Source organism: Hyla sarda, chromosome 2 (genome assembly GCF_029499605.1).
Source record: "Hyla sarda isolate aHylSar1 chromosome 2, aHylSar1.hap1, whole genome shotgun sequence".
Taxonomy (NCBI): Eukaryota; Metazoa; Chordata; class Amphibia; order Anura; family Hylidae; genus Hyla; species Hyla sarda.
The window spans coordinates 319,437,857-319,458,393 of record NC_079190.1 but is presented as its reverse complement, the minus strand read 5'-3'; the positions used below and the strand labels follow the sequence as shown (position 1 = coordinate 319,458,393).

Genomic DNA, 20,537 nt, shown 5'->3' with positions numbered 1-20,537 from the left:
ATCACAGGCTCGATCAGATCCCAATATTCAGGGAGGTGGGATTGCATAGTCTCCTTTTCATCCTGCAAGATGGGTATGTCATTTTTCCTATTGTGTACCTTCTGTGTGCATAATATTCTCTCTCTGCTCACCTAGCCCAGGCGGCTGCCTGGATGCCCCTGCAGCTGTTTTTTGTATTGATCTGATACATATGACTGTTATTACTATAGATGTATATTGATACACATTGATACTGTTGTCTCTCCTTCAGGTGACACACTTGACTACATTGTATTCACCACCCTACTCACATGTTTATTATTACCCCCTGCTGACCACTTTTTGCTACATACTTGATACATGATGACCGGCTACACGCTGTCACCCCCCGGAATAGCCCCGACCTGGGTGCTCTGCCCACTTAGCTCCCCTTGCTGAGTTTTACTCCTTAAGACTATCATAGCTCTCTTACATCATACATCTATTATACCGACGTTATCGGCTTTGACATTTACTACGGACTTCCATTGATAGCAGAGCGCTACGTGCGCACTTATTCCTACTAAAGCCTCGTTCACATGCCGGACTACTGAATTCCGGATTATCAGACTTACCATGCAACCGATGTACGGATCTAGAACGATTCTACGAACTATGAGCCTTTTTTTGCTATGTTTAGCAAGGAGTACATAGCCTTTCAGTTCCCGGCTGGGAACACTAAGGACATTAGATGCACAGCTTCTTCTCCGAGAACGGCTTCATTAGTCGCATGCTGCGATGCGCATCAGCCGCGCCAACTCCCCTGCCGGGGAGGGCGATCAGCACACATGTTTTGCTTTGTGTATTGTTATTATTTCTGTTTACACTGTTACTATGACAATGTTGACGTCACACCCGGCGTGCCGGCTAGTGGGTGACGTCATCACTGGGCGCCTCCTCATGTATATAGCTGACAGCTTGTTCGCATCTCCAGCTAGACAGCAGAGGAAGGCTTTGCCGAAACGCGTCCTGTTTACCCGCATACAATAAACACGAATTGGCTTGCAACTTGGTGAGTGCCGGGACTTTTTGTTCTACATAGAAATATTAACAATCATAGAATCTTCAGTCATAATATATAATTAGTAGAGTGACTGCTCTATGGTAGTTGTATAACTAATAAAGATTCTTACACAGGGTCTGTGAAAAGAAGAAAAAGAAGAAAGGACACAGCACGTGCAGAAAGGCAATCACACTAAGGCAGAACTGCAGCAGACGCAGGTGCGGCCAGGTAAGGTATGGGACACCACAAGGGGAACAAACCAGACCATAAAATATAAACAAAAACATATATAAGAAAAAAAAAAATATATATATATATCTATATATATATATATATATATATATATATATATATATAAAATAGACAAAGTTATATCTTCTACATACAATATATATGAAATTTGAGGCCACCAAAAATCACTATGATAAAAAATCCCTGAACAGATTTTTTTAACTTATAATTATTATTCCCAATATTTTGTTCTAATAAATTAGTTCGGTCGCCTCATTTAGACCGTATGGTTGCAGACAATGAAGGTTATATATCCAAAACATCTCTTTCCTGGATAAAACCTCAAATCTATTGTGTACATGTGGTAAAATATAATCAATGGTTATGATAGAGATGACATTGTCTATTTCTTCCTCTTTGTGTGCTATAGCAATGTGTCGAGAAAGACTATGAAGTGTCACGATTCGGCTGGCTGGAGGTGGATCCTCTGTGCCAGAGAGGGATTGGCGTGGATCGTGTCGGTGGACCGGTTCTAAGTTGCTACTGGTATTCACCAGAGCCCGCCGCAAAGCGGGATGGTCTTGCAGCGGCGGTAGCAACCAGGTCGTATCCACCGGCAACGGCTCAACCTCTCTGACTGCTGAGATAAGCGCGGTACAAGGGAGTAGACAAGAGCAAGGTCGGACGTAACAGAAGGTCAGGGCAGGCAGCAAGGATCGTAGTCAGGGGCAACGGCAGGAGGTCTGGAACACAGGCTAGGAACACATAAGGAAACGCTTTCACTGGCACAATGGCAACAAGATCCGGCGAGGGAGTGCAGGGGAAGTGAGGTATAAGTAGGGAAGTGCACAGGTGAATGTACTGATTAAAACCTGATGCGCCAATCAGTGGCGCACCGGCCCTTTAAATCGCAAAGACCCGGCGCGCGCACGCCCTAAGGAGCGGGGCCGCGCGCGGCGGGACAGCACAGACGGGGAACGGGTCTGGTAAGGGAATCGAGATGCGCATCGCGAGCGGGCGCGTCCCGCATCGCGAATCGCATCCCGGCTGGGAACATTATCGCAGCGCACCCGGTCGGCAGGTCTGACCGGGGCGCTGTGAATAAGAGAACGCTGTGAGCGCTCCGGGGAGGAGCGGGGACCCGGAGCGCTCGGCGTAACAGTACCCCCCCCCCCCTTGGGTCTCCCCCTCTTCTTGGAACCTGAGGATAAGACTCTTGTCCAGGATGTTGTCCTCAGGTTCCCATGATCTCTCCTCTGGGCCGCAATTCTCCCAGTCAACCAAAAATAATTTTTTACCTCTGACCGTCTTGGATGCCAGAATTTCCTTCACCGAAAAAACGTCAGAGGACCTGGAAACTGGAGTGGGAGAAACAACTTTGGGAGAGAAGCGGTTAAGGATGAGTGGTTTAAGGAGAGAGACATGGAAAGCATTGGGAATACGGAGAGAAGGAGGAAGAAGGAGTTTGTAGGAGACAGGGTTGATCTGGCACTTGACTTTGAAAGGACCAAGATAACGTGGTCCCAGTTTATAACTGGGGACACGAAAGCGGACATACTTGGCGGAGAGCCATACCTTGTCTCCGGGAGAAAAAATGGGGGGAATTCTTCTTTTCTTATCAGCATATTTTTTCATCCGGGATGAAGCCTGTAAAAGAGAATTTTGAGTCTCTTTCCATATGGTGGAGAGGTCCCGAGTCACTTCATCAACAGCGGGCAAACCAGAGGGCATGGGAGTGGGGAGGGGGGGAAGAGGGTGACGGCCGTACACCACGAAGAATGGGGATTTAGCAGAGGATTCGGAGACTCTGAAATTGTACGAGAATTCCGCCCATGGTAGAAGATCTGCCCAGTCATCCTGGCGGGAGGAAACAAAATGTCGCAAATAGTCACCCAGGACCTGATTAATTCTTTCTACTTGCCCATTGGATTGGGGATGATAAGAAGATGAGAAGTTTAATTTGATTTTGAGCTGATTACAGAGGGCCCTCCAAAATTTAGACACAAATTGAACGCCTCTATCCGAGACGATATGCGTGGGCAACCCGTGAAGGCGAAAAATGTGTATAAAAAATTGCTTCGCCAACTTAGGCGCCGAAGGAAGACCTGGAAGAGGGATAAAATGTGCCATCTTGGAGAATCGATCAACGACCACCCAAACAACTGTGTTGCCATGGGATAAAGGTAAGTCAGTAATAAAGTCCATACCAATCTGAGACCAAGGTCGTTCAGGAACAGGCAGAGGATGGAGGAGACCAGCAGGCTTCTGGTGAGGGGTCTTGTCCCGGGCACAGACTGTACAAGCCCGCACGAAATCAACAACATCAGTTTCCAGGGTAGGCCACCAATAAAATCGAGAGATGAGTTGGATGGATTTTTTGATGCCAGCATGGCCTGCGAGGTGAGAGGAGTGTCCCCACTTGAGAATCCTGAGGCGCTGGCGTGGAGAGACGAAGGTCTTCCCTGGAGGAGTTTGTCTGATGGAAGCTGGAGAAGTGGAGATCAGACAGTCCGGAGGAATAATGTGTTGCGGGGAAGCTTCCATTTCAGAGGCATCTGATGAACGAGAGAGAGCATCAGCCCTAATGTTCTTGTCAGCAGGGTGAAAATGAATTTCAAAGTTAAAACGGGCAAAGAACAACAACCACCTAGCCTGGCGAGGGTTCAGCCGTTGGGCAGACTGAAGATAAGAGAGATTCTTGTGGTCAGTGTATATAATAACTGGATATTTGGATCCCTCCAGCAGGTGCCTCCATTCCTCAAGCAACAATTTTATGGCCAGTAGTTCTCGATCACCAATGGAGTAGTTTTTCTCCGCCGGAGAGAAGGTCCTAGAAAAAAACCCACAAGTAACAGCATGCCCGGAAGAATTTTTTTGTAGGAGAACTGCTCCAGCTCCCACCGAGGAGGCGTCTACCTCCAATGAGAAGGGTTTAGATGGGTCAGGTCTGGTGAGTACGGGAGCAGAAGAAAAGGCAGTCTTGAGATGTTTGAATGCGTCTTCCGCTTGAGGAGGCCAGGACTTAGGGTTGGCGTTTTTCTTGGTTAGGGCCACGATAGGAGCCACAATAGTGGAAAAGTGTGGGATAAATTGTCTGTAATAATTGGCGAACCCCAAAAAACGTTGGATAGCACGGAGTCCGGAGGGGCGTGGCCAATCCAATACGGCAGATAGTTTATCTGGGTCCATTTGTAGTCCCTGGGCAGAAACTAAGTATCCTAGGAAGGGAAGAGACTGACATTCAAAGAGACATTTTTCCATTTTGGCATATAATTGATTGTCCCGAAGTCTCTGAAGAACCATGCGGACATGCTGGCGGTGTTCTTCTAGGTTAGCAGAAAAAATCTGAATATCGTCTAGGTAAACCACAACACAGGTATATAGAAGATCACAAAAAATTTCATTTACAAAGTCTTGGAAGACGGCAGGGGCGTTGCAAAGGCCAAAGGGCATAACCAGATATTAAAAGTGTCCATCTCTGGTGTTAAATGCAGTCTTCCACTCGTCCCCCTCCCTAATGCGGATGAGATTATAAGCACCTCTTAAGTCCAGCTTGGTAAAGATGTGGGCGCCTCGTAGGCGGTCAAAGAGTTCCGAGATAAGAGGTAGGGGATAGCGTTTTTTTACAGTGATTTTATTAAGTCCGCGGTAATCAATGCAAGGGCGTAGGGAGCTGTCTTTTTTGGAAACGAAAAAAAATCCAGCTCCGGCAGGGGAGGAGGACTTGCGAATAAATCCCTTTTTTAAATTCTCTTGGATGTACTCCGACATGGCTTGAGTTTCCGGAGCAGACAGAGGATAGATTCTGCCCCGGGGTGGAGTAGTACCAGGGAGGAGGTCAATAGGACAGTCATAAGGCCTGTGAGGAGGCAAAGTCTCTGCTTGTTTTTTGCAAAAAACATCAGCATAATGCAGATAGGCCTTGGGGAGACCAGATAACGGGGGAACCACAGGGTCTTGACTGAGAGTACAGGGAGCAGGTTTAAGACAGTCCTTGTGGCAAGAAGTACCCCAGTTCTTGATTTCCCCGGTGGTCCAATCAAGGGTTGGGGAATGGCGTTGAAGCCATGGTAATCCAAGAAGAATTTCTGAAGTGCAGTTAGAGAGGACCAGAAATTCAATTTTTTCGTGATGGGGTCCGATGCACATTAAGAGGGGTTCCGTGCGGTAACGCACAGTACAGTCAAATCCTTCATTATTAACAGAGTCGATGTAGAGGGGTCATGCCGAGACTGGTCACCGGGATGTTGAACCTGTTGATGAAAGAGGCCAAAATAAAATTTCCTGCAGATCCGGAATCCAAGAAGGCCATAGCTGAGAAGGAGAAGGTAGAAGAAGAAATCCGCACAGGCACAGTAAGACGTGGAGAAGCAGAGTTCACATCAAGAGCTGTCTCATCTTTGTGCGGAGTCAGCGTGCGTCTTTCCTGGCGTGGAGGTCGGATAGGACAATCCTTCAAGAAATGTTCGGTACTGGCACAGTACAGGCAAAGGTTCTCCATGCGGCGTCGTGTCCTCTCTTGAGGTGTCAAGCGAGACCGGTCAACTTGCATAGCCTCCACGGCGGAAGGCACAGGAACGGATTGCAGTGGACCAGAGGAGAGAGGAGCCGGAGAGAGAAACCGCCTCGTGCGAACAAAGTCCATATCCTGGCGGAGCTCCTGACGCCTTTCGGAAAAACGCATGTCAATGCGGGTGGCAAGATGAATAAGTTCATGCAGGTTAGCAGGGATTTCTCGTGCGGCCAGCACATCTTTAATGTTACTGGATAGGCCTTTTTTAAAGGTCGCGCAGAGGGCCTCGTTATTCCAGGACAATTCGTACGGAATTGGATGGCGTACTCGCCAACAGAAGAATTACCCTGGACCAGGTTCAGTAGGGCAGTCTCGGCAGAAGAGGCTCGGGCAGGTTCCTCAAAGACACTTCGAATCTCCGTGAAGAAAGAGTGTACAGAGGCAGTGACAGGATCATTGCAGTCCCAGAGCGGTGTGGCCCATGACAGGGCTTTCCCAGACAGAAGGCTGACTACGAAAGCCACCTTTGACCTTTCAGTTGGAAACTGGTCCGACATCATCTCCAAATGCAGGGAACATTGCGAAAGAAAACCACGGCAAATTTTAGAGTCCCCATCAAATTTATCCGGCAAAGATAATCGGAGGCTGGATGCGGCCACTCGCTGCGGAGGAGGTGCAGGAGCTGGCGGAGGAGATGATTGTTGAAGCTGTGGTAGTAGCTGCTGTAGCATCACGGTCAGTTGAGACAGCTGGTGGCCTTGTTGCGCTATCTGTTGCGACTGCTGGGCGACCTCCGTGGTGAGGTCGGCGACAACTGGCAGCGGGACCTCAGCGGGATCCATGGCCGGATCTACTGTCACGATTCGGCTGGCTGGAGGTGGATCCTCTGTGCCAGAGAGGGAATGGCGTGGACCGTGTCGGTGGACCGGTTCTAAGTTGCTACTGGTATTCACCAGAGCCCGCCGCAAAGCGGGATGGTCTTGCAGCGGCGGTAGCAACCAGGTCGTATCCACCGGCAACGGCTCAACCTCTCTGACTGCTGAGATAAGCGCGGTACAAGGGAGTAGACAAGAGCAAGGTCGGACGTAGCAGAAGGTCAGGGCAGGCAGCAAGGATCGTAGTCAGGGGCAACGGCAGGAGGTTTGGAACACAGGCTAGGAACACACAAGGAAACGCTTTCACTGGCACAATGGCAACAAGATCCGGCGAGGGAGTGCAGGGGAAGTGAGGTATAAGTAGGGAAGTGCACAGGTGAAGGTACTGATTAAAACCTGATACGCCAATCAGTGGCGCACCGGCCCTTTAAATCGCAAAGACCCGGCGCGCGCGCGCCCTAAGGAGCGGGGCCGCGCGCGCCAGGACAGCACAGACGGGGAACGGGTCTGGTAAGGGAATCGAGATGCGCATCACGAGCGGGCGCGTCCCGCATCGCGAATCGCATCCCGGCTGGGAACATTATCGCAGCGCACCCGGTCGGCAGGTCTGACCGGGGCGCTGTGAATAAGAGAACGCTGTGAGCGCTCCGGGGAGGAGCGGGGACCCGGAGCGCTCGGCGTAACATGAAGCATACATTTTTTCTTTATATTGTTACGATGTTGATTTAAACGGCAGTGTAGTTTTTGAGTAGTGCGACCTACATATTGTTGGCCGCATTTGCAATTGATTAAAAGATTATGTAGGAGGACTGGCAGGACATATTATATTTTATAGGAAAGATCTCACCTGTGTGTGCACTAAAAAAAAGTAGTTTTAGTGTCTTCTATAATATGACAGCATTTGCATCTCGGTCGATTGCATTAAAATACTCCCTTTTTCAAACTAGATGGGGGGGTACCATTATGTATATGACTTGATGATTGTTTCTTAATCCGACTGGGCGCTATAATGTTTCTTAAAGAGGGCGCTCTACGAAACGTGAGACCTGGTTTGGAGGGCAGAAACTTTTTTAAGTAGGGGTCAGATATTAAGATATTCCAATGTTTAGAAATAATATTTCTTATTTTTTTGTGGCCCCTTGAATAGGTGGTAACAAAGTTTGTGACAAATTTTTGATTGTTCTCGTTTTTTTCTTTCATATGCTTGATTTTCACTGTCTTCTTTGTAGATTTGTCATTAGCAACTTCCTGCATCTGGTCATGGATTCCGGGGTGAGTACTAGAAAGGCAATCCTCTTGTGTTAACATGGATGCTTTTTTTAGGGCATCATCCACTAGTTGTTTGGGGTATCCCTTTTTGATGAAGCATAGTAGGAAGCTTAGTATACATACAGAATCATGCAAGAACAATTCGACCAATATCAAACAGATCCCGCCCTTGATGGGATTGCGTTTGGAAGAAAACAATCCAGCGCTGTCAAATAACCTCTAACTCCATCAACCATTTCAGAAACCATGTCCAAATAGCGCTGATCCCATAGGAGAAATTAGGAACTCCATCCAACGTTTAAAGGAAAAGATGAGGAAAAATAACATCTTCTTTGATGCCGAAAATGCCACTCCTACCTCCCTCTATCTCTCCCCCTTCTCTGACCCAGACACCAAATTTATTCCCCAATCACTCACTCTTTACTATACATGATATCAGTAATGACAGCTTACATAGTTTCACCAGTTTACCCACACTTATAGACAATAGTACAGCTGGAGATATAGTCTCCGTTCCATTTTTACAACCTCTCCTTCATCCCACCAATACCATTATCACAGAAGCCACTATCCATCATCCACCTAATACCAATATTACCTCACATATCACCACCAGTTCCCCCTTGCCTTCTCACTCTTCTTCCAGTGTCAAGTCACACTCCTCTGGACTTCTCCCCTCCACATGGGAAAACACAAATTCACTTAGTTTTTTTTAGGCACAGACTCCACATCAACAGTACGTTTGAAAACCATTCGAGACTATTTCATACCACGGTCCACAAAAAGAAAACTTGGAGATGGAGAAGGGGAGGTCAACACTACCTCAAAAGAAAAAATGCCCAAAAAATGTAACTGTTGCTGCTCTGACTATTACTAATGCAGCGAGCTTACAACACCAGCAGATTTGCACAATTGATAATCATCAATTAGAATCCAATTCACCTACAATAAAAAATGTTAATCTTTCTAAACATAAACTAAATCAAGGGGAATTATCCCTTTTACAAAAAGGATTATCCTATTGTCCTCATTATAATAAAAAAAAATTGATTTATTCCTGGATCTACATAAATTAATTAGGCGCCTTACTTTACAGCGCCATTTTCACTACCTAATATTATTGATAAGCCAGTATTAGAAGACATTATTTTATCTGGTGTACATCCTGATGTTAGACCCAAATCTAAATTTTATCCTCTGGCCAGTCAGGGGCATTGTTTGAAAACCTTCTATGACTTGGTTGCAGGTGAATTTAGTAAGTTCCCCAATACCTATCCCAACACCTCTGCTGAAGGATATCTTAGTAAACAGGAACGAGATGCGCTCAATAGCCTCAAAAAACCCTTCCATCCCATTTTATTATCATTTACCTAAGATCCATAAAGATAAGCACCATCCCCCAGGACGTCCTATCATTTCAGGGATCAATAGTGCCACATGCAACATCTCTGGACATGATTTTACAACCTTATGTACAATGTTTACCTAGTTACTTGAAAAACTCTGATGCACTGATTAGTTTTCTTAAAGAGGTCTCGTGGGAAGAAAATATGGCATTTGTCACTTTAGATGTCACAGCACTTTACAGTAACATCAAACACTCTCTGGGCATCCAAAGCACACGCACTTTTAAAGCTAAGGACCCTTGAATTCCAGCAGCACAACTAGATTTTCTAGTATCATGTTTACTACTAGTTTTAGATAATAATTTTTTTTACTTACAACGGGGTCACTTTTAAACAGATAAAGGGCACAGCCATGGGGACCCGGGTGGCCCCCTCTTATGCGACTCTTTTTATGGGGGGGGTTGAAGAGAAGTTCATCATGTGTCACCCACTTTTGTGGGAAAAATGTAGTTATTTATTAATGCTACATTGATGATCTTATTTTAATATGGAAGGGGGATACTAATGAAATCGACATCTTAATCCATGATATTAATTCCAACAACTGGGGCATTACTCTTACCCCAAAATCTTCTACTAAATCTATAGAATTTTTAGACTTGCACATTTCACATGAGGGCAATAGGATTATCACTGCGACCTATTTTAAACCAGTCGATTCAAATAGTTATGCTCCCTTCCTTAGTGGTCACTATCGAAAGTGGCGTGAGAACATGCCTTACGGCCAATTTTGCAGGATTAGAAAGAACTGCACAAAAGATTCAACATTTTTCTCTCAAGCGGCAATTTTAAAACTACGCTTCATCGAAAAGGGATACCCCAAACAACTAGTGGATGATGCCCTAAAAAAAGCATCCATGTTAACACAAGAGGATTGCCTTTCTAGTACTCACCCAGGGATCCATGACCAGATGCAGGAAGTTGCTAATGACAAATCTACAAAGAAGACAGTGAAAATCAAGCAAATGAAAGAAAAAAACGAGAACAATCAAAAATTTGTCACAAACTTTGTTACCACCTATTCAGGGGGCCACAAAAAAATAAGAAATATTATTTCTAAACATTGGAATATCTTAATATCTGACCCCTACTTTAAAAAGTTTCTGCCCTCCAAACCAGGTCTCACGTTTCGTAGAGCGCACTCTTTAAGAAACATTATAGCGCCCAGTCGGATTAAGAAACAATCATCAAGTCATATACATAATGGTACCCCCCCCCCCCCCCATCTAGTTTGAAAAAGGGAGTGTTTAAGTGCAATCGACCGAGATGCAAATGCTGTCATATTATAGAAGACACTAAAACTACTTTTTTTAGTGCACACACAGGTGAGATCTTTCCTATAAAATATAATATGTCCTGCCAGTCCTCCTACATAATCTATTTAATAAATTACAAATGCGGCCAACAATATGTAGGTCGCACTACTCAAAAACTACACTGCCGTTTAAATCAACATCGTAACAATATAAAGAAAAAATTTATGCTTCATAGTCTTTCTCGACACATTGCTCTAGCACACAAAGAGGAAGAAGTAGACAATGTCATCTCTATCATACCCATTGATTATATTTTACGACATGTACACAATAGATTTGAGGTTTTATCCAGGAAGGAGATGTTTTGGATATATAACCTTCATTGTCTGCAACCATACGGTCTAAATGAGGAGACCAAACTAATTTATTAGAACAAAATATTGGGAATAATAATTATAACTTTAAAAAATCTGTTCAGGAATTTTTTATCATACTGATTTTTTGGTGGCCTCAAATTTCATATAAATTGTATGTAGAAGATATAACTTTTTCTATTTTTATATATATATTTTTCTTATATATGTTTTTGTTTATATTTTATGGTCTGGTTTGTTCCCCTTGTGGTCTCCCATACCTTACCTGGCCGCACCTGTGTCTGCTGCAGTTCTGCCTTAGTGTGGTTGCCTTTCTGCACGTGCTGTGTCCTTTCTTCTTTTTCTTCTTTTCACAGACCCTGTGTAAGAATCTTTATTAGTTATACAACTACCATAGAGCAGTCACTCTGCTAATTATATATTATGACTGAAGATTCTATGATTGTTAATATTTCTATGTCCTACTGTTGGTTTTAAAGATTTTTTCTTTTCTTGTGTTATCTTTTACTGGTACTAGTTGTGCCTGGATGTGAGCCCAGTTTCTCTCTCCCATCCATGTTTTCATTCTCACCCATTTGTTCGTGGGTTTTTTCATGTATAAAATGATGTCATGCAACAATATTGTACTATTGGACCTGAGGAAGAGGGGGTCCAGCCACTCGTAACGCGTAGTCAGTACACTTTTAAATGTAATAAAGCGCACCTCGTTTTATTTACTTACCTATCCGATACGGTTATTTTCTGCGAGGACGCACCGCCGTCGTGCCTTCACATCAGGACGTCTACTACAGCCAAGAGCGCCGACAACGAGGAACCTTTTGCCTGCTCCTCTGGGACAGATTCAGCTTCCTAGCACCGGTCAGAGACTCCTTCTGACACGGGACCTCCTCGGGCGGCTCCTGGCACTTTACCCCGGAATCCGGGTGTATGCACTTTTAGATGTTGTACTCTTTGTGCAACATCCCCAGGTTAGCATAACCTTTTTATACCATTTAGTATTGCCTGCACCGGAGTAACGGCACAAGTGAGCTCTCTCTTTTGTTTCTCCCCTTCCCATTTTTCTTTCTCTACACATGCATGTTTAACTTTCTGGAGCCAGTTGATATATATAAAAATGTTTTTTCCTGGAACACCCCTTTAATGTTTCTATGTTTTGCTTCCACGTCCATGACTACCATGTCTGTCAATTTGGCGTAAACTTCTCTTACTTCTTTATCAGAAGCACAATGGGGGAGATTTATCAAACCCTGTGAAGAGAAAGAGTGGTGCAGTTGCCCATAGCAACCAGATTGCTTCTTTCATTTTTCCCATGCCTCTTTAAAAATGAAAGAAGCGATCTGATTTGTTGCTATGAGCAACTAAACCAATCTTTCACTGCACGGGTTTTGATAAATCTCCCCCAATATGTATATGGGTATGTAGCGAGAAGACTCTTGGAATGTTACCATAATTAGGTTGGGTTCACACCACGTTTTTCAAATACGATTACTGTATACGGGTTTCCGCTAAAAAACGTATGGCAAAAACTGTATGCAACCTTATACAACCGTATGACTCCAAATTAAAACGTATATGGTTTTTCCCCGTACGGTTCTATCCGTTTGCACCAGTTTTTGCCAACGTTTTTGCTATTTTGTTGGAATTAGTTTTCCAGCAATTTAATAAAGTTACTATTGTTCTATTGAAATTCCAATCTGCGCATGTGTCAACTCCAAAAACGGATTAGAAAAACCGTGTGCAACCGTATTCTGAAATTCTGTGTACGGTTCTCATAGACAACAATGTTAAAAGAACCGCATACGGTTCGCATATGGTTTTCCAACCGGAGGCAAAAACGAAAAATCAGCAAAACCGTATCCGAGGCAAAACGGATGCAACCGTACACAACATTTGGAATACGGTTTACAATGCATTCTCTATGCATACGGTTTCGGACACAGTCGTATAAGTTTTTTTGCGGAAAACCGGTATATGGTTACCGTATTTGAAAAACGTGGTGTGAACCCAGCCTTACGTAGTTTATAAGATTTAAAAAAAAAATACAAGAGTCTTACATGTTCAGCCTCTATTCCTATTGTGCCCCTACTGTGTAAATTCAAATGAAGCCAAAAAAAAAACCTTATGAGGCTGATGCCAATTGCCCCATATCAGAAGGAAAAATCCCCTCCCACATAAGAATAAATCCCTGGATCAATGTTCTGTCCACATTAATCTAGTATCCATAACTTATAATGTTATTAGTCTCTAGAAATGCATCCAGGCCTTTTTTTAAACTATTTTATTGGGTTCACCATGAAGAGAGTTCCATAGTCTCACTGCTCAAACAGTACGTAACCCCTGTCTGTACTGCTATAGAACTCTTCTTTCCTTTAGACGTTGAGGTTGCCCCCTTGTTATAGATACAGACCTGCATATAAACAGGTCATGGGAGAGATCTCTGTATTTCCCCCAAATGAAAGTATACATAGTTATTAGCCCCATAAACTTTGTTTTTTCTAAACTAAATAACCCTAATTCTGATAATATTTATGGGTACTGTAGTCCTCCCATTCCCCGTATTACTCTGGTTGCCTATTCTTGAACCCTCACCAGCTCCACTATATATTTCTTGTACGCTGGTGTCCAGTACTGTACACAGTATTCTATGTGTGATCTGACTAGTGATCTATACAGTGGTAAATTGATTTCCTTGTCGTGAGCATCTCCCCTTTTGATGCACCGCATGATTTTATTTGCCTTGGGAGCAGCTGCCTGACACTGGTCACTACAGTTAAATTTACTATCGACTAATCTCTTTTCCATGTCAGTTTTCCCCTTGTGATTTCCCATTTAATACATATCCCCAGCCTATATTTTTCCTCCCATGTACATAACCTTACATTTATCAGTGTTGAACCTCATTTAACACTTTTCAGCCAAAGTCTCCAATATATCCATTTCCATTTGTAACAGTGCACTGTCCTCTATTGTGTTAACCACTTTACAGAGTTTAATATCATCCGCAAAGATTAACACTGTTACAATCCATTTACAATGTTATTAATACATATTTTAAAACTAATAGGATCCAAAACTGACTTCTGTGGTACTCCACTCGTAACAGTGTACCATTGAAGAGTACCTCTCATGATCTTGTTAAATGTTGTAATCTTCCCAGTTCACTGCCCGCATCATGATAAACCACCCCTGCCTTTATTTTTATTATTTGTTAGTTTTCTACCTTGATATTTCTCTGTATTTTCTGCTCAGGCTCAGTCAGATTCACAGACTGGGAAGGGGCGTTACCCAGCAGGCGAGACATCATCTGAGGCCATACAGGGGAGAACTTCCTGCCTCACTCTGCTACACACAGCCCAGAGCAGTTCAGTGTATGAGCTCTGATTGGATAAGGCTGCACACACACCCCTCAGCATTTCCTGATTTTGGACTTCTGCCGGGTCAGCAGGAGTCCAAAGTCTGTGCAAAAGATGGGGGGAAATGTGCTCTGGACAAGTAGGGAGACACCTAGTGGCAGCTTTTTTAACCCCGTATATTTACGTTCTCCGCCGGCTCCCGCGATATGCCACGGGGTCGCGTCATATCGGGTCGGTACCGGCAGCTATTAACGGCCGGGACCCGCGGCTAATACAGGACATCACCGATCGCAGTGATGCCCTGTATTAACCCTTCAGACGCGGCGATCAAAGCTGACCGCCGTGTCTGAAGTGAAAGTATCCCGGCTGCTCAGTCGGGCTGTTCGGGACAGCCGCGGTGAAATCGCGGCATCCCGAACAGCTTACAGGACACCGGGAGGGCCCTTACCTGCCTCCTTGGTGTCCGATCGGCGAATGACTGCTCCGTGCCTGAGATCCAGGCAGGAGCAGTCAAGCGCCGATAACACTGATCACAGGCGTGTTAATACACGCCAGTGATCTGTGTAAAAGATCAGTGTGTGCAGTGTTATAGGTCCCTATGGGGGCTATAACACTGCAAAAAAAAAGTTTAAAAAAAGTGTTAATAAAGGTCATTTAACCCCTTCCCTAATAAAAGTTTGAATCACCCTCCTTTTCCCATAAAAAAATAAAACAGTGTAAATAAAAATAAACATATATGGTATCGTAAATGTCCGAACTATAAAAATATATCGTTAATTAAACCGCACGGTCAATGGCGTACACGTAACGTAAAAAACTTATTTTTGTTCACTTTTTATACCATTAAAAAATTTATAAAAAGTGATCAAAAAGTCCCATCAAAACAAAAATGGTACCGATAAAAACTTCAGATCACGGCGCACAAAATTAGCCCTCATACCACCCCATACGCGAAAAATAAAAAAGTTATAGGGGTCAGAAGAGGACATTTTTAAACGTATACATTTTCCTGAATGTAGTTATGATTTTTTCCAGAACTACGACAAAATGAAACCTATATAAGTAGGGTACCGTTTTAACCGTATGGACCTACAGAATAATGATAAGGTGTCATTTTTACCGAAATATGCACTGCGTAGAAATGGAAGCCCCCAAAAGTTACAAAATTGTGTTTTTTCTTCGATTTTGTCGCACAATGATTTTTTTTCCGTTTCGCTGTAAATTTTTGGGTAAAATGACTAATGTCACTGCAAAGTAGAATTGGTGACGCAAAAAAATAATAAGCCATAATATGGATTTTTAGGTGGAAAATTGAAAGTTTTATGATTTTAAAAAGGTAAGGAGGAAAAAACGAAAGTGCAAAAACTGAAAAACCTGTGTCCCTTAAGGGGTTAAACACAAATAAAACATAGAAAACTAAATTTTTTTAAACAAAGTACATCAGAAAGATTTTTAATTTACCATAAGGAGTGCAATAGCTAAAATTTGTTTTAATGTGAGTGCCCATTTAATAACCATCCTCAGTTTCCTATCCCTGAGCCACTTACTACCACACAATTTCCCCCATCCCAAGCATTTTTATTTTATGCACCAACTGTTTATGTGGCACTGTATCAAATGTTTTGAAAATATCAAGATTAATGACATCCAGCAATTCCCCCTGATCCCCTTTTGAGCTCACCTCTTCAGAAAAGCTGATCAGGTTAAAACTAACTGGCAAATAATTGTTGGTCACTTTTTGGCCCCTTTTTGAATATTTGCACCACATTTAATATGCACCAGTCCTGGAGACCAGACCCTGTTACTATAGAGTTCTCAATAGGGGGTCTGTCTTTTACATTACTTGCCTTCCATAGAACATTGGGCGCTGAATGCCATAAAGACCTGCTGATATGTCTATTTTAGGCAGCACTGTACTTCTTTCTGGGCTAAACAGGTGACATGTACTGGTGAGTTTACCTTATCTTGCTGTATTTTACATAGCATTTAATTTTTCTCTGTGAAGTAAAGTGGAGAAGAATGTGTTCAATGTATTCACTTTTTCTTCATCACTGTCTATAAATGCCCCCTTATTACTTTTTAAAGAGCCAATGTTTAATTATTTACCTTTTGCTATTTATACAGTTAAAGAACATCTTGGGCTTAAGTTTACTCTCTTCGATAATGCATCTTTCTGTCTCCACTTTTGCTACTTTTATCTGGTTTTAACATTTATATTCTCTTCTGTTCCTGACCATATCATTTCAATAAGGTATGCACCTCTCACAGTGACAATTTCAAAATCATGGAAGAAAAGGGATTATGTAAGTAAAGAATCTCCCATTGAGAAGACTCTTACACCATGATAGGAAATGGAGAGTCCAGATAGATGGCAAGGTTTGTTGAGACCTCTGCAAGTCTTGCTTTCTTGGGATAAAACTCCCACTGTAAAATTGTCATGTGAAAAAGAGACCACGGAATTGCTTCTGTAGAGAAGATCATGAGGCCTAGAACTCTGGATACTGACCTCAGAGACACCCATCTGGAAGTCTGGGGGGAGACTGGACTCCTTGCTAGATCCTTAACATCCAGCAAAAGGACTGGCCCACCAGTAGTCTGGTGGTTCTTCCAGTGGGCCCTGACTTTTGCACTGATCTTTGCATCGGGAAAGGGAGGGGGGGGGGCGCAAATGGGTATTCGGAACACATGCACCGTATCCCTAGGTGAGCGCAGCCGTCACCTGTATGTGTGTCTTTAAGACAAACACCCAGTCAGGAGGCATAACACTACAGAAGAAAGAGTAAGCAGCTCCCTCTTCCGTAGCTTTAGACGAAGAAGCTTGTGCAGGCAGCATATCTATATAGATGTTGACTGCACCTGAAGATGAGAGAGAAGAGGAGCTGCTGGGAATGGAGAGCTAGAACATGGGAGCTTCGGGGGAATGGGGAGAGGTAAGTAATGTTTTTTTATTGGGGCATATCTACTATATGGCGGGGGTTAACTACTAAAGAGTCTACTAGCTACTATATGGGGGACTAAAAACCAAAGAGGAGACTAACTACTATATGGAGATCTAGGTTCTAAAAAGGGTCCTAACTATTATATGAACGACCTGTAACCAAAGAGGGGCCTAATTGTTATATGGGGGACTAACAACTAAAGTAGGGCCTAAATATTATATGGGGGGGGGGGGGTTGCTAACAACAACCAAAGAGGGGCCTAACTACTATATATGGGGCCTAACTACTGTATGGGGGACCTAACTACTTAAGAGGGGCCTAACCACTAAAGAGGGGCTTAACTACCAAGGGGGACCTAACTACTACATAGGGGAGGATAACTACTATTTGGAGAGGCCTACTACTTTATGGGGGGGGGGGAGTAACTATTGTATGGGGTCCTTACTACTATTTGGGTATAGTAGTAAGGACCCACTATATATGGTCTTCTAGCTACTATATGGGGGCTTAAAAGGGTTATCCAGGAAAAAAAATTCAGTTTCAGACGGTTATAAGCTGAGCAAGCTGTCACCTGTGCTCCTCTCCGGAGGTGGGGGCTGGAGTGCTTAAAAGACTGGTAAGCTAAGTGGTGACAGCCAGACCTCGTACAGAAAATTGTGGGATATTGCATAAGTTTTGTTTCATGGATAACCCCTTTAACTACAGTATGGGGGGCAAGGTACTTCACTACAATGTGAAGGCACAGAGGGGCCTAAATACTGCAAAGGGGCACAGCAGGACTTACTTAATATATGAGGCACAGAGGGACAGAACTACTGTATAGGACGCAAAGTAGGCACTGTTACTGTGTGGTGCAATACAGATGTGGAGTTTGTATAGAGACGAGGAGAGTGCTTGGGCAAGGAACCTAAAATGTTTGTCTGGTAGATTTTGTGAAGATGAGTCATGGCTGGGAAAAGTCTTTATGGTGGTCAAAGCCGGATGGAGAAGAAATGGAGAGAAGGAAAAGTGAACAACTCCAATCAGAGAAAACATCACTTGATAGCAATGGATGTAACTGGACTGTGATGACTAATGGTCTGCAGAGCTTTGTAGTACTGATATCAATCACTATGAGGGACATTTATCAATGTTTGCTTATGTATTCCTTTTTTAGTACTTTTTTCTTTACTTTTTTTTTGCTTATGTGTGACTTATTTATCAACTGGTTTCAGCCTGTTGATAATTTTCTTTCACGTAAGCAATTTTTTCTTTTTTACTTTGGTAGTAGCTTTTTCTGCTCCATGTTTGAGCTGGAGTAAATTTAGTAAATTTTTAACCTTGTTGCGACTTTTTTTTGCGCAATTGCGACTGTCGCAGTTAATAAATACCAGACTACCCGTAGTCCATTTAAAAATTATTACTACATAGTTAAGTTTTGGAAAACTTGCTTTTCTCGCTTTCCAGTCAAAATGTCACACGAAAAATCGCGTAGTCGCGGGTGTGACATTTGTGCGACATTTTTAGTTTAAAAATGTAACTAAATCGCTTGATAAATGCCTGTCATTATGATCTCTGTATGGAGGGTATATTGGTCTGTGTATAGTGTATTTATTTTGTAATAGAATGGTGGTCATGGTGGTGTTATTCAGTCATTATGCAGTGCGATGGTGTGTATTTGTTTCTTGTATATTAATAATATTGTTCCCAATATAATGAATTTGGTCAGTAACAGCATAATGGTCATATGCATGGTCATATGTAAGGTGATAATAATTGTTCCTTGTATAACGGTTTATTATTGGTAACTATATGACTATTATTTTGAGGTATATAGTATTATACATAAAATTGGGCTTACAGATACGTTATCTTTGAAATAGATATATATATATATATATATATATTTTTTTTTTCTTTTTGTGGATGGAAGGGGGGGAGCGTAGTGCAAAACAGTTCTTAATATACCCTAGCAATGCTGTCACATGGAATGGATGAGGGTGGAAGGGTGAGCCCTAAGATTTATTTCCTCTGATGGTCCCAAGGAACTCCGCCCCCTCACACTGCCCCACATAGTAATTAGGCTCTCCAAACTGACCCCCTACAGTAGTTTGCCTTTCACATTGCCCCATATAGCAGTTAGGCCCCTCATACTGCCCCATATAGCAGTAAGGTCCCCACTGTCACATCTGGGCAGGTAAGGAGTGCACACTATTCTATCCCACTCCCCTAACCCTGCCTACTTACATACCCGCCCTAGGTGACGGGTCCGTAACCAAGGTGACAGTGAAAGACAAGTGAAAGACAGTCAAAAAGTCAAAACAATAAACTACAAAACAAAAAAGGCCGGGAAAGGCTGGAGACACACAACTAACAGAAAACAAACTTAAACATGCATACACAAAAATACATAGTCAGAGAGCCGAGTCTAAACCAGGAGAGCATGAAGGAAAAAAACGCTAATACCAGAGAGAAAAGTCAGAGAGCGGAGCCAAAGGGTCAAAATGCCAGATATCACAGAAAAAGTATAAAGCTAGCTAGGAGGACAAACTGAGCTCTTAAGCTGGCAATCTACTCCCAGTCTTTGCCTGCTAATGTGGAGCCAGAACAGGTGTTCCAATCAAGGTCAGCTGACCAGTCCAGCCAGCCGGGCATAACCCAGCAACAAAAAAACAACAAGGAACCTGTCAGAACCTTTTAACCAAATAGGTTCTGACACCCACACTGCCACATATAGTAATTAGGCCCCTCACACCTGGGAAGATATATCAAAACCTGTGCAAAAGAAAAGTTGCCCAGTTGCCCATAGCAACCAATCAGATTGCTTCTTTCATTTTGCAGAGGCCTTGTTAAAAATTAAAGAATCAAGCTGATTGGTTGCTATGGGCAACTGGGCAGTTTTTCCTCTGGACAGGTTGTGATAAATCTCCCCCACTGTCCCTATATACCCACTGTTACACCAATCCCCCTCAGCTCCTCTGCATCCTCCCGATGCTTTTTTCCTCTCCACTCTTTTTCTCTGACCTTACTGTGCGCATTGTTTGACAGAGGGCTGTCTGCACTGGAGTCTTAAAGGGGTACTCCGGCCCTAAGACATCTTATCCCCTATCCAAAGGATAGGGGATAAGATGTCTGATCGCGGGGGTCCCACTGCTGGGGACCCCAGCAATCTAGCATGCAGCACCCACCTGTGAGCACTGCAGGAAGCGCTGGAGGCTCCAAGTCTTATGATGTCATGACTCCACCCCCATGTGACATCACGCCCTGCCCCCTCAATGCAAGTCTATGGGAGGGGGCATGACACGGTGTCTAAAGGGTTGG

At 43.5% G+C, this 20,537-nt stretch overlaps 1 protein-coding gene across 6 annotated transcripts in view; it reads left to right on the top strand.

The window, feature by feature from the left end:
• Positions 1–20,537, top strand: part of CIMAP3 (ciliary microtubule associated protein 3) — a 150,673-nt gene that overhangs the window by 119,339 nt on the left and 10,797 nt on the right. The window contains exon 6 of one of the 6 annotated variants that reach the window (XM_056557819.1): positions 8–73. The exons of 4 other annotated variants lie outside the window; for them this stretch is intronic. In XM_056557819.1, coding sequence (XP_056413794.1) covers positions 8–49 — 42 coding nt within the window. In that variant the 3' untranslated portion in view covers positions 50–73. Of the gene's footprint in view, positions 1–7; positions 74–16,549; positions 16,675–20,537 lie in introns of those variants that run through there. One more of the 6 variants, XM_056557817.1, reaches the window with a different exon arrangement.